This window comes from Rhinolophus ferrumequinum, chromosome 15, assembly GCF_004115265.2.
Source record: "Rhinolophus ferrumequinum isolate MPI-CBG mRhiFer1 chromosome 15, mRhiFer1_v1.p, whole genome shotgun sequence".
Lineage (NCBI taxonomy): Eukaryota > Metazoa > Chordata > Mammalia > Chiroptera > Rhinolophidae > Rhinolophus > Rhinolophus ferrumequinum.
In genome coordinates this window covers 21,858,559-21,875,193 of record NC_046298.1, presented here as the reverse complement: position 1 = coordinate 21,875,193, position 16,635 = coordinate 21,858,559, and the positions used below count along the sequence as shown (strand labels likewise).

The 16,635-nt window shown below is 38.4% G+C and overlaps 1 protein-coding gene and 2 non-coding genes across 3 annotated transcripts in view; all 3 read left to right on the top strand.

The window, feature by feature from the left end:
• Positions 1-20: 20 nt before the first annotated feature.
• SF3B3 (splicing factor 3b subunit 3) overlaps positions 21-16,635 on the top strand; it is a 39,189-nt gene continuing 22,574 nt past the window's right edge. The window contains 10 exon segments of the mRNA XM_033127924.1: positions 21-205; positions 2,859-3,070; positions 4,093-4,419; positions 5,119-5,291; positions 6,412-6,553; positions 8,976-9,088; positions 11,280-11,417; positions 11,561-11,664; positions 13,440-13,605; positions 15,553-15,648. Coding sequence (XP_032983815.1) covers positions 3,001-3,070; positions 4,093-4,419; positions 5,119-5,291; positions 6,412-6,553; positions 8,976-9,088; positions 11,280-11,417; positions 11,561-11,664; positions 13,440-13,605; positions 15,553-15,648 — 1,329 coding nt within the window. The 5' untranslated portion in view covers positions 21-205; positions 2,859-3,000.
• Positions 4,714-4,793, top strand: LOC117035688 (small nucleolar RNA SNORD111). The gene has a single exon (XR_004425257.1). It is a non-coding gene; the product is annotated as a small nucleolar RNA SNORD111 (small nucleolar RNA).
• On the top strand, positions 10,954-11,042 carry LOC117035687 (small nucleolar RNA SNORD111). The gene has a single exon (XR_004425256.1). It is a non-coding gene; the product is annotated as a small nucleolar RNA SNORD111 (small nucleolar RNA).

Sequence of the window (16,635 nt, the reverse complement as noted above, 5' to 3'; positions counted from 1 at the left end):
AACCTCTTTCCGCCGCGCGCCAATTGGAAGGTCCCTGTCTTGAGAGCTAATGGCGGACGCGGGCGGGTTGTCGTTGGAGGTGGCTTAGGCCTTGAAGGAACCCTGCATCCGTTGGATATCTCCGCCATCCTCTCCGCTGCTGGGTAAAGAAGCGGCCTCCCGGCTTCCCTGGGCCCACAAAGGCGGAGAGCGGCCATATAGGAGGGTAGGCTGTTTTTGGTAGGAGTCTCTGAGGCAGCCTAGGCCTGAGAGGTCTGGGCAAAAGAGGAGGTCGAGGGGAACGCTTGGGGCATAAAAACGGCTACCAGGAATTGTCCCCTGTTTCTGTCTACAAGGGGGGAAGGAGGCCTGGCGCTGAGGTCTCTTTGTACCTGTGGGAGGTGTGAGAAGAGGTGGGAGGAATGTCTCTTGGATAGAGTGAACGACACATGGACGGGAAGGTGAAAAAAACCCAGCGTGTTAGAAGCGTAAATAACGGCAACAGGTTTGGAGCCAAGACCCAGTTTTGAATTTGCATTTTGGTTCTTGGTCAACATGTTTCCTCCTCTGATCGGTTTTATTTGCAAAATGGGGGACTGTGATCCTGTCTTGAAGACTTTTCGAGTTTAAGTGCGATGATGTTCATTGGGCGCTTGAGAAGAGATGGAGTGAGCAAATCGCAGTCTTTTTCTAGTAATCACAGAAGTGATAGAAGAAGTTAGAAGTGGGGGAAGTCACAAAATTTACCAGGTTTTGGCCGCAGATGGCTCCTGGTGCATAGTTGTCGTAGTTTTAGGCTGATCCTCCAAAAACGCACCTTCTGTGCATTTTCAAGATAAAAGAATAGTTGGGGAACTTGGATCAAACAAGGTTTGGGGAAAATGAATCCAAGGATCGGAATGGATGGCTTTAGTTACAAAGGAACTGGAAAGTAGTAGGCTGAGTTCTTCAGCTATAAAGAATGAAATGTAGCCTGGGGGGAGCTTTTCATGGGTGACTTTTCAGGGATTCAGAAGTGGCCCTTGGTTTCCTCTGCTTTTTTAAACAAAACAAAGCAATTCTTTACCTTTAATATAGTTAATCCTAGGACATGGACCACGTTAATAACACAATAGGCGTTTCATTATGAATTTGTTTGTTAATACCTGCAACTTTGAAATTATGTTTGAAATTTTATGGCTAGAACAAGATGCCAGAGTACAGATACTTAAGTATGTTTAAGAATTACATTTGCTACTTTTCAATTAAGAGCAATTACAACATATTTGTTGCCTATTTTACCCGACTTTAAGCAGAGCACAACTTTCCCTGGAACTTTTCCCAATGTCTAAGCCCTTTTGTGTGCGTGTGTGTGTGTGTCCATGTTTGTTCATGTGTCCTTGTCTTTGGCATGTGTTTCCTCTTTTTCTTATAGGTTTTTCCCCCCAATCCCTTTTTATTTGACTCCATACCTTTCTTTTCCTGTGATCCTAGAATAGCGTTAAAGATGTTCCTTAGTTTCAAATAGGAAAATTTATATCCATTTCCAGCCTGGAGGATTGATCTTTTCCTCTATTAGTCGCCCTGCTTTTGCCCAGTACTGGAATGATTATTACATATAAAGACATTTACTTTTTCTCTCTTAACAAAACCAAATTTGTATATTAATTACCCAGTAATTACTTGGATTTCTCAACTTCCCTTGCTTTTGTCTCTGTGTGATTGAGGTAAAATTAACTCTTTATTTTCCAGCAGCAACTGTGTATAGGTAAAGTTTCGGGTAATTATTTTGTGGTAGAGGTATATACATTTGCAGTCTTTAGTCCTGTCTGATGGGAAGAACCTTTTCAGTGAGTACTCCTTTAAGGAGTCCGCCTGAAGTGGCAGGAATTCAGTTTCGTTTTAGTTTTTGATTGTGAGTAGGTTTAAATTTCAAATTCTAATCACTCAAATATACAACTATATTAAGAGATGCATATGAAAACCACCAAATTACCAATTTTTATATTAGATGAGCAGAGGTCTGGTTGTGGGGCAATAGGAACTCATACATTGCTGGAGATGTAAATTGGTGAGTTTCTTTGAAAGGCAGATTTCTTTCTTTGAAAAAAATTTGGCAATATCTATCAAAATTTTGGATATAGGAATCCCTCAACCCAGCAATTTCACTTTTATGAGTTGTAGAAATAATATTCATGCACACATAAATGACCTATATATGAGTGAGTTCATATGTAGCAGTGTTCATAATAAGAGATTGGGGACAACCTAAATGTTCATCTGTAGAGTATTGGCTAAACAAATTCCAGTATACTCATTCAGAGGAAAACTCCAGCTGTAAAACAAAAAAAAAGCCCTTTGTTTATTGCTATCGCCAAGATAGATTAAATAATAAAACATTAATTGCAGTATAATGTGAGTGTATGATATGTAGTACCCAACCTTTAGTTAAAAGGGGTAAGTTACAGTATTAATGTACATTCTTGCTTATCTATACAGAAAATATCTAGAGGGACACGGTGGATGTAACTTGGTGAAATTGATTTCCCAGTGAGGAAAATGGGTGGAGGGAGGTTTTTGCTGTGCTTTTGAATTCTGAAATTTGTGAACATACACATACACCCTGTTGAAATACAAGTATAGGTAGACCTACTTAGTTTCTGTGACAAAAATAGCAGATACATTGTTGCATTAATGGTACAGATCCTAGCTCAACATTTTTACCACTTGTTATGTGACCTCAAATAGGTGATTTAATTTTTTAGCCTTAATTTCTTCATCTATAAAATGAATATTAACATTAAGTACTTTATAGCTTTCTTGTGAGACTAGAGGCAAAGTATGTAGCATATGCCTGGCATGTAGAAAACACTAATTATAAATATGTTGTTCCTCCGCAGGCCTTACTCTGTGTTTCTTCTGCCATCAGCCAGAAGTTCCCAGCTGATATTTTTTTTCTTTCATGTGCTCTTAGTTTGCTTTGACTTCATATAACCCACACTTGGATTGTGGACTGGTGGGTGGCTCCGTGTTGCTGCCACCATGTTCCTGTATAACTTGACCTTGCAGCGAGCCACTGGCATCAGCTTTGCCATTCATGGCAACTTCTCCGGTAAGGTCTCCAGTTACTATCTTTTGAATATAACATTTTTAATATTACTAGTTTTATGCTTCATATTTTTTTCAAATTCAAACTTTTTTTTAAGAATTAACAGAAAAAAATTTAATCATTAGAGAACACTGTAATTTATATAAGGCATTATAGTTTCCAAAGCACTTGAGAGTACTTCATCTCATCTGATAGCCAAACGGCCTTTGGCAAGTAAGGTGGCCTGGTAAGTGGAGGCATTGAGCAAATGAGAATGGATTGGGATGGGTAAGAGTAGGATATAAGATAGGATAGGAAGCCATTAAGATAGTAAAGACCTGACAGTGGGGGTAGAAAGAAAGTGAAGGATACGAGTTTCCAGCTTGGGTGGCAGAGAAAATGATAGTAATATTTATAGCAGATTAGTTGAGACCGGAGAAGGAGCATGGGGAAGGAGGAACTTAGTTATTTTAAACATTTAGTTTAAAGTTGATGACCAGTCATACAGGTGGAATTTTGTAGATGGGGACAAGTTGATCATTATGCATTTGGAGGTGTTGATTGCAGTTATGAAAGTAAGTGAACTTTTTTAGGAATGAGTGAAATGTATTTTAGATGGCAGCTTTAAAAGTTCTTTGAGACACTGCATCAAACTGCACAAAATGTTCATGTGATTTCTTAGAACAATAGCCTTAAAAATGACTGGAAAGAACCTTTGGAGAGTTTTAATCTTGTGAAGCTAAACATTAATACTATGGATGGCCCATGCTCAGTAATGCAGATTGATGGTAAATGTTAGAAAAATAAAAACAAGTTTTTAAGGAAGTAACTTGTGTAACCACTTTTTAAAAGCTTTTATTTGATACCACTTTTGTTAGATCATTTCAGTTCTAGAAAAAGTACCTTTACAAATAAAGTAAATTAACTTCAAATACTGAGCCCCCAACTCATTAAATTATATCTATCTTTAGTGGCATTATGATTCATCCAGGTTACTTTTTGGATTAGTTCTGAGTTTTCATATCTTTTATTTTTTGGCAATCTAGGAACAAAACAACAGGAAATTGTTGTTTCCCGTGGGAAGATCTTGGAGCTGCTTCGCCCTGATCCCAACACTGGCAAAGTACACACCCTACTAACTGTGGAAGTATTTGGTGTAATCCGGTCACTTATGGCCTTTAGGCTGACGGGTGGCACCAAAGACTACATTGTGGTTGGCAGTGACTCGGGTCGGATTGTTATCCTGGAATACCAGCCGTCTAAGAATATGTTTGAGAAAATTCACCAAGAAACTTTCGGCAAGAGTGGATGCCGCCGTATTGTTCCTGGCCAGTTCTTAGCTGTGGATCCCAAAGGGCGAGCTGTTATGATTAGTGAGTGACTTGCTCTATTGAATGCATCTCTGGCTGTGACAGATGCTCAGTTTAGGTAACACTGCCATGGTCTTGCAGTACGGCAGTAAATCACAACCGGGGAAAGTTTCCATCACGTGTGGATTCATTTCATGGTTTAAAGTTGCTTTTCCTTTGAAAACAATGGGGAAAATCTTAACATACCTTTTCTACTTCCCATCTAGTTGGAAATAGGTGTTTTTCTATTTACCTGTAGCAAAGAGACTACAACGAAATGACTTTATGTTATTAGACGATGAATATGGTTGCTTTCATCAGCCTGAGGTGATGATTCACATTCATGTCTCTTCTCTGACAAATGTCTTGAAGGAAATTCTGTGTATCTGATCAGGCCTCTAGAGGGCAGCTCTCTCTCACCAGTGACCAAATCAATAGATCTAATTGAAAGAGTAAAGCTGGCAATTTTATGAATTGTTGTTTAGGTTCCCAGTATCAAATCTAGAACACACTAAAAATTTTTGAAATTAGTGGGGTATTACGATCCCTATTAGGTGGGTAAAATGATGTTGTCTATTGTAATGGTAGCAAATCCTACGTTAATACATTTTTAGAGTTCATGCTAGCTGTTAGTGATTTTTAAAAAAATAATTGTAATGAGAATAGCTGTTCTTTAAATCTCTCTATTCACTATTTGGAAATCTTGTGTTTTGTCTCCTGCAGGTGCCATTGAGAAACAAAAATTGGTGTATATCTTGAACAGAGATGCAGCAGCCCGGCTTACCATCTCATCTCCCCTGGAGGCCCACAAAGCGAACACTTTAGTATATCATGTTGTCGGAGTAGATGTTGGATTTGAAAATCCAATGTTTGCTTGTCTGGAAATGGATTATGAGGTATTGGGGATCATATCTCTGTGTGTGTCCCTTTCTCGCCTTTGTTTTTGTTGTTGTTTTTTCTAGTCATCTCTTAAAAAATAATCTTCCCTGTTTTTTTCATTGTTCAAATCTTCTGTCTGTCCTGCTAACTGGTCTTTTTCGTATTCCAAATGCCTTACTGAAATTCTTTGGAATGTTTCAGAGCTTACCTGACTACCATGTTTCCCTGAAAATAAGACCTACGAGACAATTAGCTCTAATGCATCTTTTGGAGCAAAAATTAATATAAGACTGGATCTTATATTAATTTTTTTTTATAAATTTTACTGGGGTATATTGGGGGACAGTGTGTTTCTCCAGGGCCCATCAGCTCCAACTAGTTGTCATTCAATCTAGTTGTGGAGGGTGCATCTCAGCTCTAAGTCCAGTTGCTGTTTTCAATCTTCAGTTGCAGGGGGCACAGCCACCATTCCATGCGGGAATTGAACCAGCAGCCTTGTTGAGAGCTCATGCTATAACCAGCTGAGCCATCTGGCCGCCCCCTCTGGAAGCTCAGTGGCAGCTTGTTGTCTTCAATCTAGTTGTGGAGGGCACAGCTCACTGGCCCATGTGAGAATCGACCCAGCAACCCTGTTGTTCAGAGCTTGCGCTCTTACCAACTGAGCCATCCGGCCTCCCCTCTTATATTAATTTTTGCTCCAAAAGACGCATTAGGGCTGATTGTCCGGCTAGGTCTTATTTTCGTGGAAACATTGTATGTAATAACACTTTGCTCTGATTTGAACACTCTCCCTGTGGAAATAGGGTATTTATTGGGAAAAGCTGCCTGAAAAGGGAGGTGAAACTATTTGGGATATTTTTTTCACAGGGAGGTAGTAAGAAGTGGAGCATACCATTCTTGCCTTGAGTGGAAGGCAATATCCTCTAGTAGAGGGAACCCTGGGCCCAGAATTAGGAGACCTGGGTTCTTGTTCTACCTTTACCATTACTTAGTAGTGTATGTTTTGGCAAACCATTTGGCATCTATGGACCTCTGCTTCCTTGTCTGTAAAATGGAAGAATCTTGATGTCCTTTTCAGCTCTAAAAGTTGGATTTTATGGTACTGATTAGTCTTTGTGCCGTTGTACTCCTGTGTAGGAAGCGGACAATGATCCCACAGGGGAAGCAGCAGCTAATACCCAGCAGACACTAACTTTCTATGAGTTAGACCTTGGTTTAAATCATGTGGTCCGAAAATACAGTGAACCTTTGGAGGAACATGGCAACTTCCTCATCACAGGTACTTTTCTGTCAGAGCTAGTCTGTTCTATTTTGCATGGTCCATCTTATGCCCATACTTGGGAGGGTTTACTTAATAGGGTTTGGAAGCTAATTTATTTGTAGTAAAACTGAGTGTCTTGTCTATGTTTTGGCAAAGTTAGAAATTCATGTGGTGGTTAACTCTTATCCTTTAGTGGGGTCAGGGAAGAAAGGATGAGAAGAGCAGTCAGCTTGGAATATTGATTGCTGTTGGTCAGTGTGCTATTTTGACTGTAGTCAACCTTTTCCTTGTTAAGAAAATTGGAAGCTAGTCTTTGAAAAGGCAAATGAAATGGACAAACCCAACAAGATAAAACTGTGTCCATGAATTTGAAAACTTAGACGAATTTGGAAAACTTACCAAACTGATCCAAGAACAAATTAAGAACCCAAATAGACCAATATCCATTAAATAAGTTGCAACAGTAGTCAAAAATCTTTTACCCAAAAGAGTTAAGGTCTAGAATTTTCAGGCACTGTAAGTTTCTAGAACCTAGAAAAAATTAAAACTACTGTATCACATTATGAACCTAATGTAACTTCAGTGCCAAAACTGGGGGAGGACAGTAGTGATTTTTAAAAATCAGGACAGTCACAAGAAAAACTTACAGGTCAGTTAAGATTATAGGTGCAAAAGTCTAAAAGTTTAGCAAGTCAAATTCAACCGTTTTAAATGTATCATAGCAAAGTAAGATTTTTGTAGACACTCAAAGATGTTCACCATTAGAAAATCAGTATCAGTTTAATTCATTAAATGAAAAGACCAAAGGAGGACAACTATGTGATCATCTAAATTTCAGCAGGCTTTGGGGAGGCAGTGATTCATTCAGTCCTTTCTGCCCTGAGTCACTTGTGCTTGGATTGACGTCTAAAATGAAATATGTCTGTTGGTGGAGGATTTTGGAGAATTACACAAGACAGCACGTCTTTGAGCATTAAATCTTAGGAAGAGACTATCAAGTGGAAGAACCTTTGGAAATAGAGAATACATTTCATTACTTGCTGTAACATTCCCATACATTTCATTTGTGAGGGCTTTATTTTTTTAACATGTGTTTAGTGAGTCTTTACCATCAATGTGTTCAAAGTCAGTCTACTGGATCCTGGGACTGAAGTTGTGAAAAATAAGATGCGTTGTCTCCTTTTATGCAATATTGAGTCTCTTGGTGATTATGTAAAAATAGCAGAAAAAGTGTGCTAAGTTCCATGACAGTGTAGAGAAGTAATCTCTAACCCAGGGAAATGAAGGGAATATGTTAGAGAAAGCTTTTTGGAGAAGTGCTCTTTAAACTGAGACCCGAGGACTAGTTAGAGGAGTTGGGTAGGTACAGTTAGGTACAGTGAGGGAGGAGGAGGAGTTTTATGTTGTGGATAAAGGGAACAGCGTACCTAAAGGCGCAAGGGCAAGAAAGAACATGATTTATTCAGAGAACTGAAAGCTCATTGGGATTGGATCATTCGGGCCAAAGGGCTCGGATGGCGGTAGTGGTGGAGTAGCTACTGAAGGATTCTAAGCAGGGAAATAATTACCTGAAGATTACAAGCATACCTTGGAGATACAGTGGTTTCGTTCCAGACCACCATAGTAAAAGCAAGTGTCACAGTAAAGTGAGTCACACGAATTTGTTTCCCAGTGCGTGTAAAAGTTATGTTTATACTTACAGTAGTCTATTATGTGTGCGATAGCATGTTTAAAAAAATAATGTACATACCTTGATTTAAAAATACTTTATTGCTAAAAAATGCTAACCGTCATTTGAGCCTTCAGCAAGTTGTAATCTTTTTGTTGGTGGAATGTCTTGCCTTGATGGAAACCCGGTTTCTGCAAAGCGCAATAAAATGAGGTATGCCTGTACTTGCTTACATTTTAGCTGATGGAATGAAGGTACTATGACTAAGCAGGAGATTGGTGAAGAAATTATTCCACTAAACCAAGAGATTGGTAGCACGAGAGCGGCTAAGGAGGTAGAATCAGGGCTGTGAGAGTAGAGAGAATTGAAGTGTGACACCCAGGTTTCTGCTTTGGTCTTTTTGTTGATGGTGGTATTCTCTAAGGTATAGAACACAGGAGGCAGAATAAGTTTGGAAAGGAGCTTGAGTTTGAGAACACATAGTGTTTTGAAGGTGCCAGTGGAATATCCATGTGTGTGTCCACTGGATTAGGTGGTTGGATTATAGGTCTGAAGCTGAGAACTGAGTTCTGGACTTGGAGCTAAAAATTTGGATGCATTATCAGATATCTGGACAAACTTTATCACCCAAACTGCTCCATCCTTGTTTAGCATGACAGGGAAAAGCAACACTTGGAATGTTTCTCAGTTTTAGGCACATTGTACCTTTATTAGTTTGTGCTAAAGGAGAAAAGGAATTGAAAGTTACATTGTATTTATTTTCTCTTGAAGTTCCGGGAGGTTCAGATGGTCCAAGTGGAGTGCTGATCTGCTCTGAAAACTATATCACCTACAAGAACTTCGGTGACCAACCAGATATCCGCTGTCCAATTCCCAGGAGACGGGTAAGGTCTTTTTTTGCCATAAGAGATATTTGTGAAATGAACTTAATTTTTGTAATTACAGTGTAGTCTCTTAGTTTATATGTTATCTTAGTTATATGTTATCAAGTTTTAGTTTCTTATAGTAAATGTAATTTTTAATAAAGGTGGTAAATATTTTAGTAAAAAGCAAAACATTTTCTGAGAAAGGGAATTAAATACTAACAACTTCCATTTCATAGGAACCTATGGATGTTATCAGTTTGAAATTCCTGAAAATTTCTGTTTGAAGAAGCCAGGCATATTTGTGGGCAATAAATTGTGTTTCCGTTTGTCATGTTTTCCTGCATTCCAACATACAGAAAATTTGGAAAGAATTAAGGCAATGAATTTCTGGATGTCTTTCACTTAGGTTCGCCGGTTTGTGTTTCCTGCATTTCCCTCTTGATTATGATTGTGCATATGTGCATGTGTACGTGTATACATACATACATACTTAGGCTAAATCATTTGAAAATAAGTTGCAGGTATCATGACACTTTAGTATAAGACTCTTCTAAGATGTGGCTCCTTAGAATGAAGACATTTTTGTACATAACTGCATTACCAGTATCATGTCTAAGAAATTTACCATTTTATGTAATACAGTTTTAAGTATATTTCATATTCCATTTTCTCTCATTGTCCCCTAAGTTTCCTATGTCTACCTTTAGTCTCCTTTAATTAGAATATTTTCTTCTCACTTTTTTGTTTTTTGGTCTTTTATGATACTGACATTTTTAAGAGTCTGGGCTAATTTCCTTATAGTTTGTTCTGTAATCTTTCCCTTGTGATCATATCCAGGTTAATATTTTTGATAGAACTATTACATAGGTTGTGATGTGTGTGTGTATTTTCCAGAAGATTGCATTGGGGCACACAGTGTTGGTTTGTCTCACAATTGGTGATACTAAATTGATCACTTTGTTAAGTTGGTGTGTCTCTGCTCTCTTCATTGTCAAGATACCTTTTTTTGGGTGATTGGTGTGGAATCTAGTGGTGAGTTTTGAGGTATTTACTTGTGTAAATATACTTTCCCCTAACATCTTTGCACACATTGGTTTTGCCCTTAATCATTTAACTACTTTGGTAGTTGGAAATGATGTTTTATTGTTCTAATTTTAACACTCTACTCTGGAAATTATTAAGCGTATACAAAAGTAGAATATAACGAACTTCTGTGTACCCATCTTCAGTATTTATCAACACATAACTAATCTTGTTTCGTCTCTGCTTCGGTAATCTCAACCCTGGATTAGTTGTGTTTTTAATATTAATGTATAGATCCTGAAATTAAACCTTTTAGGAGTTACTTTCTCTAGTACATAGTATTGCATAGTATCTGAGTAAGAGTCCATCAATTTTAGAAAACCTGAGAAGAAATTTAGTAAGTCAAATTTTACTTGGTAAGGGGTGGGAATTAATTCAGTTTGGTTGGTCAGACATTTATTGAGCATCTAACTGCCAGGCACTGTATTTGGCTTTTGGGATACAAAGAAGTATAAAATGTGTTTTGCCTTTGAACAGCTTATTCAGTGAGAGTAATACAAAATGTTGGAAACGTTGAAAAAAAAAATCCACCCCTCTCTCTGGCCCTCACGCTCTCTGGCCCTCATGTTCTCTGGCCCTTGCTCTCTTCCCCTCTATTTCTCTCCCCTCTGTCCTTCTCCCCCACCTCAGCTAGGCCCATTCTCTTCCCTGAGAATGTATCACTAATAAACCCTGCTTGCGTATTTAAAAAAACAAAAACATCTAGAATCATAGCCAAGGGGACGCCTCTTAGAAATCAAGGAAGTTGATGTATAACAGGGCTGTTGGGGGTGATATTGTGGACACAAGAGTTTTGTTCACAGTCTGAAATGATGCTTCTTTAAAGTTCATGTCTCTTCTGACATTTTTCTCTGGAGATAGTTCTTGCCTTATTGACCTGATTAAGCTATAGAGTGGAATTGTGGCTATTTTTTTTGTACCTTGGCTTTGCTGTGTGTTTATAGCAGAGAAGAATTTTTAGGTATTATTTTACGGCCACGGCTTGCAGGCTGCTCTGTGTCGGAGCTTGTATAGGGATGCTCCAGGCGCCTCTAGGCCTTGGAGAACCTGTATAATCCCTTTGTGTGCTGAATACCAACATCAGTACTCATTTCTAACATGCTGGTTGTATATTTGATTTTGCTAGAATGACCTGGATGACCCTGAAAGAGGAATGATTTTTGTCTGCTCTGCCACCCATAAGACCAAATCGATGTTCTTTTTTTTGGCCCAAACTGAGCAGGGCGATATCTTCAAGATCACTTTGGAGACAGATGAAGATATGGTAAGCAGACCGTGGTTGGGGCTGGGGGAAAGATTAGTACAGTATTTGCTACTCTGCTTATGCTCTCTTCTAACACTGGCCTCCCTTCTATGGCCTACCTTCACCTGGCTACATACTAGACTCTTTTTTTCTTTTCACTCCAGGTTACTGAGATCCGGCTCAAGTATTTTGATACTGTGCCTGTTGCTGCTGCCATGTGTGTGCTTAAAACAGGCTTCCTTTTTGTAGCATCAGAATTCGGAAACCAGTGAGTAATCCTTTTATTACCCTAGTTTACCCTGTTTACTGTAATAATTGCAGGAGGGAGATGTGGCTTCAAGGCCACAGAGCTTTTCAGAAGAATGTTTCAGTTTCTTCAAAACAAAAGGTTTGCCTTCCTTTCTGTTTTACATTCTTTCTCGGTTATTTTCTTTTACTTCAGTGGCTTTGATCTATACCTATGGGTGGCTGCATACCTTTAGAAGTGATGTCCTGAGCTTTTTGCTGGACATTTTATTGAATAAATGTTTATTGAACTACTTAGCATTAAACAGATGTCCCATAAACACTTTGCTTTTACAAATCTAAAGAGAAAAAAGTAAAAGGAAAGCCAGTATAAGGGTGTGTTGAGGCTCCTGCTGTGGGCAATGGGAACTCACTCCATGAAGAGCTGTGAGCTTGAAGCAAGCAAGCGGAGTGTGCATCTCAGAATTGCCTCTCTGAAGGTTAATAGTGCCGGTTCCTCCCTCCTGGGTTGAAAGTTACCCCTGGCGGCATGAACTCCGCTGTATATCCTGTGGCTCCAGCAACCTCCCCCAGGATAGAAGTTTTTAGGGCAGAGACTAGAAAGTCTACAGTCTACAGGCAGGTTGCTGTCAGAGTGAGGTGGGTTTGTTCTTACGATAAATTATTCATTGATGCTGCAGCTGAGGTTTGGAAGACCTAAGAGTGGTGATTATCAGTCAGACACTAATTTAGCATTTGGTAAGTTCCAAGCACTGTTGCAAGCACTTTACAAATATTAATGCATAATGTTCCCTATGAAACAGTGCCATGATCCCATTTACAGTTTAGGGAACTAGATCACAGATAATTTAAGAAATTTGATTCACACAGTTAACTCTAACTCGGACAACATGGTTCCAAAGTCCCTGCTCTTAAGCACAACACTGTAGTCTTAGGAACTGTTTTACTGAGATTCAGTCAAAGCACCCTTTCCTACGATGGAGATAGTGAGCCCTAAAATCCTTCAGTTAGAAGACACTGAAGGTGTCTGACAGGTGGTCTTTATCATCTGCATGTAGCTATCTTGTATCCTGTCTTAATACTTTTGTAAGTCATTCAAGGATAATAATCTTATTTACTTTTTTCATAATTTAGTGTAGAGTCTGATATGTTTACCAAAAGTGTTAAATGCTGAGGTTTATTTGGCTAACATTTACTGAGTACCTTATGTACGAGTATTGCAGACACTGATACACACGTAGTTATTCTGCTTCTAAAAAGCTACACTGGATGTTATTCGTAGTGCTTTGTATTGAAGGTCTGGTATATTACTTAAAGAATAAAGATTGGTGTTTTGTTTTAATTGAGCTGCTCCTTAAAGCTCATTGCACACTCGGTTTTTGATGGTATGTTGTTACAGATTATCTCTCAAATCGCTTTCCCTCTTTTATGGTGTGCCTTTGAATTGGTACACTAAGCACGGAGAGACTAATAAGCTTAAGGTTACGTGGCGAATTAAAGGGCAGAGCTGAGATTCAAACCCAAGCAGTGTAATGGGAGCCCGGGGCTTTTAACCACTGATGCTAAGTTTCTTTCTTTGTACCAGTTTAAATTCAGTAGTCTTAATTTTTTCATCCCTTTTCTATTCTTAAAAAAGAGAAAACTCCTCTCAGATAAGCAGAGATTTTGGATTCAATGCATTGATTCAATATGTTATAATTTTGATTAAATATTTATAAAGTGCTTTAGGAGCATTAATGTTGATGTCAAACATCTTCAGACAATGTTTTTAACTAAAGTCTTTTTGCTTCTCTCCAGTTATTTGTATCAGATTGCACACCTAGGAGATGATGATGAAGAACCTGAGTTTTCATCTGCCATGCCTCTGGAAGAGGGAGACACCTTCTTCTTTCAGCCCAGACCACTCAAAAACCTTGTGCTGGTTGACGAGTTGGACAGCCTCTCTCCCATTTTGTTTTGCCAGGTGTGGGTCTTTCCATTCACCTCTCCAGTGAGCAGTGTCAGTGTTTTTGAATCTGAATGAGTTTAAAGTCTTAACTCCGTTAAATTAAGGTCTGGTCTAAGAGTCAGGTTTGTCAGCATCTCTGAAATCCTCAGAATTGTAAAGGTGAAACAGGTAGAAGTTGGGGAATTAAATACCATTACATAAATCTTTTTTAAATTATAAAACTTCTGTTCAATGTAAAAATTCAAAACATAGAAAAAGTTAAAAGTAAAACTCTTACCCCAATCTTTTTAACCCCCCACCTCACTGAGGCTGCTGCTATTAACAGCTTGTTATGATTGCTTCCAGGCATTTTCTCTGCATCTGTAAGCACACACACACACACCCACCCACCACACCACGCCACACCACAAATAGATGTGTTATATTTTTCTTTTTCATGTGAATGGTTCATATACTTCACATTATTCTGAAATTGACGTTTTATCACTTACCAGTCTATGAATACCTATGCTTATCTCATTTTAACACTCATTTTCTCCTTAAAATTCTCCAGAGACACTGGGATCAGTCAGTAACAGGAACGTTTTTAATGACATCTTCAGGGAGAAGCCCGAAGTGGCCTGAGATGGGGATTGCACCCCCTACTACTGGCAGCAGGAATTTTACGATGCCTCTTTGTCGAGGATTGCTGGGGTTTGGATGACCATTAGGGATCACCTACCCTGTCTAGTTGATCACACCTCAAGTGGGAGAGAGGTTTGCTCACTGTGCTGGGGAAACAGCATTCAGGCACTCTTCCTGGTAAAATGAATCGTTCTGAAGTTAACTGCTTCTGTTATTGCTTTTTGAGAAAGGGTTAGTTCTTAGGGCAATAGAAAATAAGTATTATTTCCTAATTTGAGTTTTCTTCCCTTTTCGTTGTAATTTGAGGAAATAATTGTTTAAATAGTTTGTAAATCAAGAATAAAATTAGAAGAAGTTGGGTATCGGTGGCAGGGCTGTAAGCATTTTTTGAGGCAGATCTCTTGACTAACCTGGTGAGGCATCTGGATCTGCTCTCCGAATAACTTTTTAAATGCACATAGTAATAAACATGATAGCCAAGATCGCAAAATACTTTTTAAGTTGGGAAAAAGTAATCTGTGCTTTATTAAGACTTTAAATAAGATGGAACATTTAAAATAAGTGAGCTAATTTTTTTTTTGAAAGAGAGTAGTGTGGAGGCTGTATACACTCAAAACCCTCATGCTTATCCATGTTAAAATAGGGTATACTGCCTTACAGTCACGAGTTTTCATTTGAACTGTCCAGTTTGACAGAACTTCAGTATAAATGACTGACCTCTTTTCACATATTGATGAACAAATACTTGTACTAGAAACCAGCAGCTGGATGTCTGGGATTCCAATATGAGAACACATGGCTTCCCCATTTGGTGGCTGAACCAGCAGGTGCCAGAGTTACCCATTAGTCAGTCAGCTACATCATAGCAGCATGTGAGGGTAGAAGATGTGGTCCTGTGCAGTCTAAACAGCACACCTAATAAAGACGATTTTTAAAGTAATGATGATGGAAATGAAAATTGGTGGTATCTATAAACTTTAATGTTGTATGAATAAGTGACTTTAATTGGTGACAAAGTCACAGATACTACTGATAAGATTATAGTTTATAATTTTATTTGGAAGGAAATGCTAAATTTTCAGTTGGAGGTTATAATTTCATTTCACTAACTAAAAAATCCTTTGCTAACTTAACTGATACAAGCCTTTTGTTGGTTGGTAAAACCCATCTTCTAAATGGTTTGCTTTTTGGAACATTTGGGCATTTTCCTTCATTTCCCCCAGGAAACATATAGCCAATATATAAGTTTAATTAAAAAAAAAAAAGGATAGTTTGTTCCCTGACAATAATCAGGGATCATTGTGAAAACAGCACAAATAAGCATTTTTTTCTTTGCAGATAGCTGATCTGGCAAATGAAGACACCCCACAGTTGTATGTGGCCTGTGGTAGGGGACCCCGGTCATCTTTGAGAGTCTTAAGGCATGGACTTGAGGTAAGATTGGAATTTCTAGATCATCTGGAGGGAAGCATTGATAAAGCAACCTATGGCTTTACTCTGATGAGATCTAAGCTAAATTTAATGTTTCTGTGAAATGAAAAAATGTTTTCTTCCTCCCCTATTTCCATAAAGTTTAGAGTTTAAATTTCCTATTTCTTTTTTTCTTTTTAACGATATTTAAACTTTTTTTTTTAATTGGGGAATATTAGGGAACTGTGTTTTTCCAGGATGTCAAGTCGTCGTTTTTCAATCTAGTTGAAATTTCCTATTTCTTAACATGTTAGCACGATAGACACTTTAAAAAATTGGCAGATGGAGATAAAAGGGGGAAAAACATCTCTACTAGTTCCAGGCTTGCTAACCATAACGTGGAAGTTTAGAAATCTGCATGGAAGATTTAACTCTGTTTCCTTCTAGTCTTGGTCTTTATTCAAACTTTTCAGATACTTAACATATTTAACTATGTTAATATTGTTATTAATAATGTATATTTTTATATCTTATTAAAGTTATTACTATATGTTCTTAAGTCACATTTTTCCCCCCACTGGGGAATATTGGGGGACAGTGTGTCGTTCTAGGGCCCATCAGCTCCAAGTCCTTCAATCTAGCTGTGGAGGGCGCAGCTCAGCTCTAACTCCAGTCACCGTTTTCAATCTTAGTTGCAGGGAGCACAGCCCACCATCCCATGTGGGAATGAAACCGGCAGCCTGGTTGTTAAGAGTTTGCGCTCTTAACCAACTGAGCCATCCGGCTTTTTTAATGTCTGTGTACTTTTGCACCAAAGTGGATAGATCAGAATTTAATGAATCCTTTATTGTTGGACCTTTTAGGTGATGTGGACACTCAAAATTATCTTCTCAAATCTCACATCTTATCATGTTGGTTCTAGTGTTGATGCCTTTTAGCAAATATCCTGGACTTGATTTTGTTAGTAGTAAAATAAATCTTTATGATAATTTGCTTTCGAAGCTTGGGGTT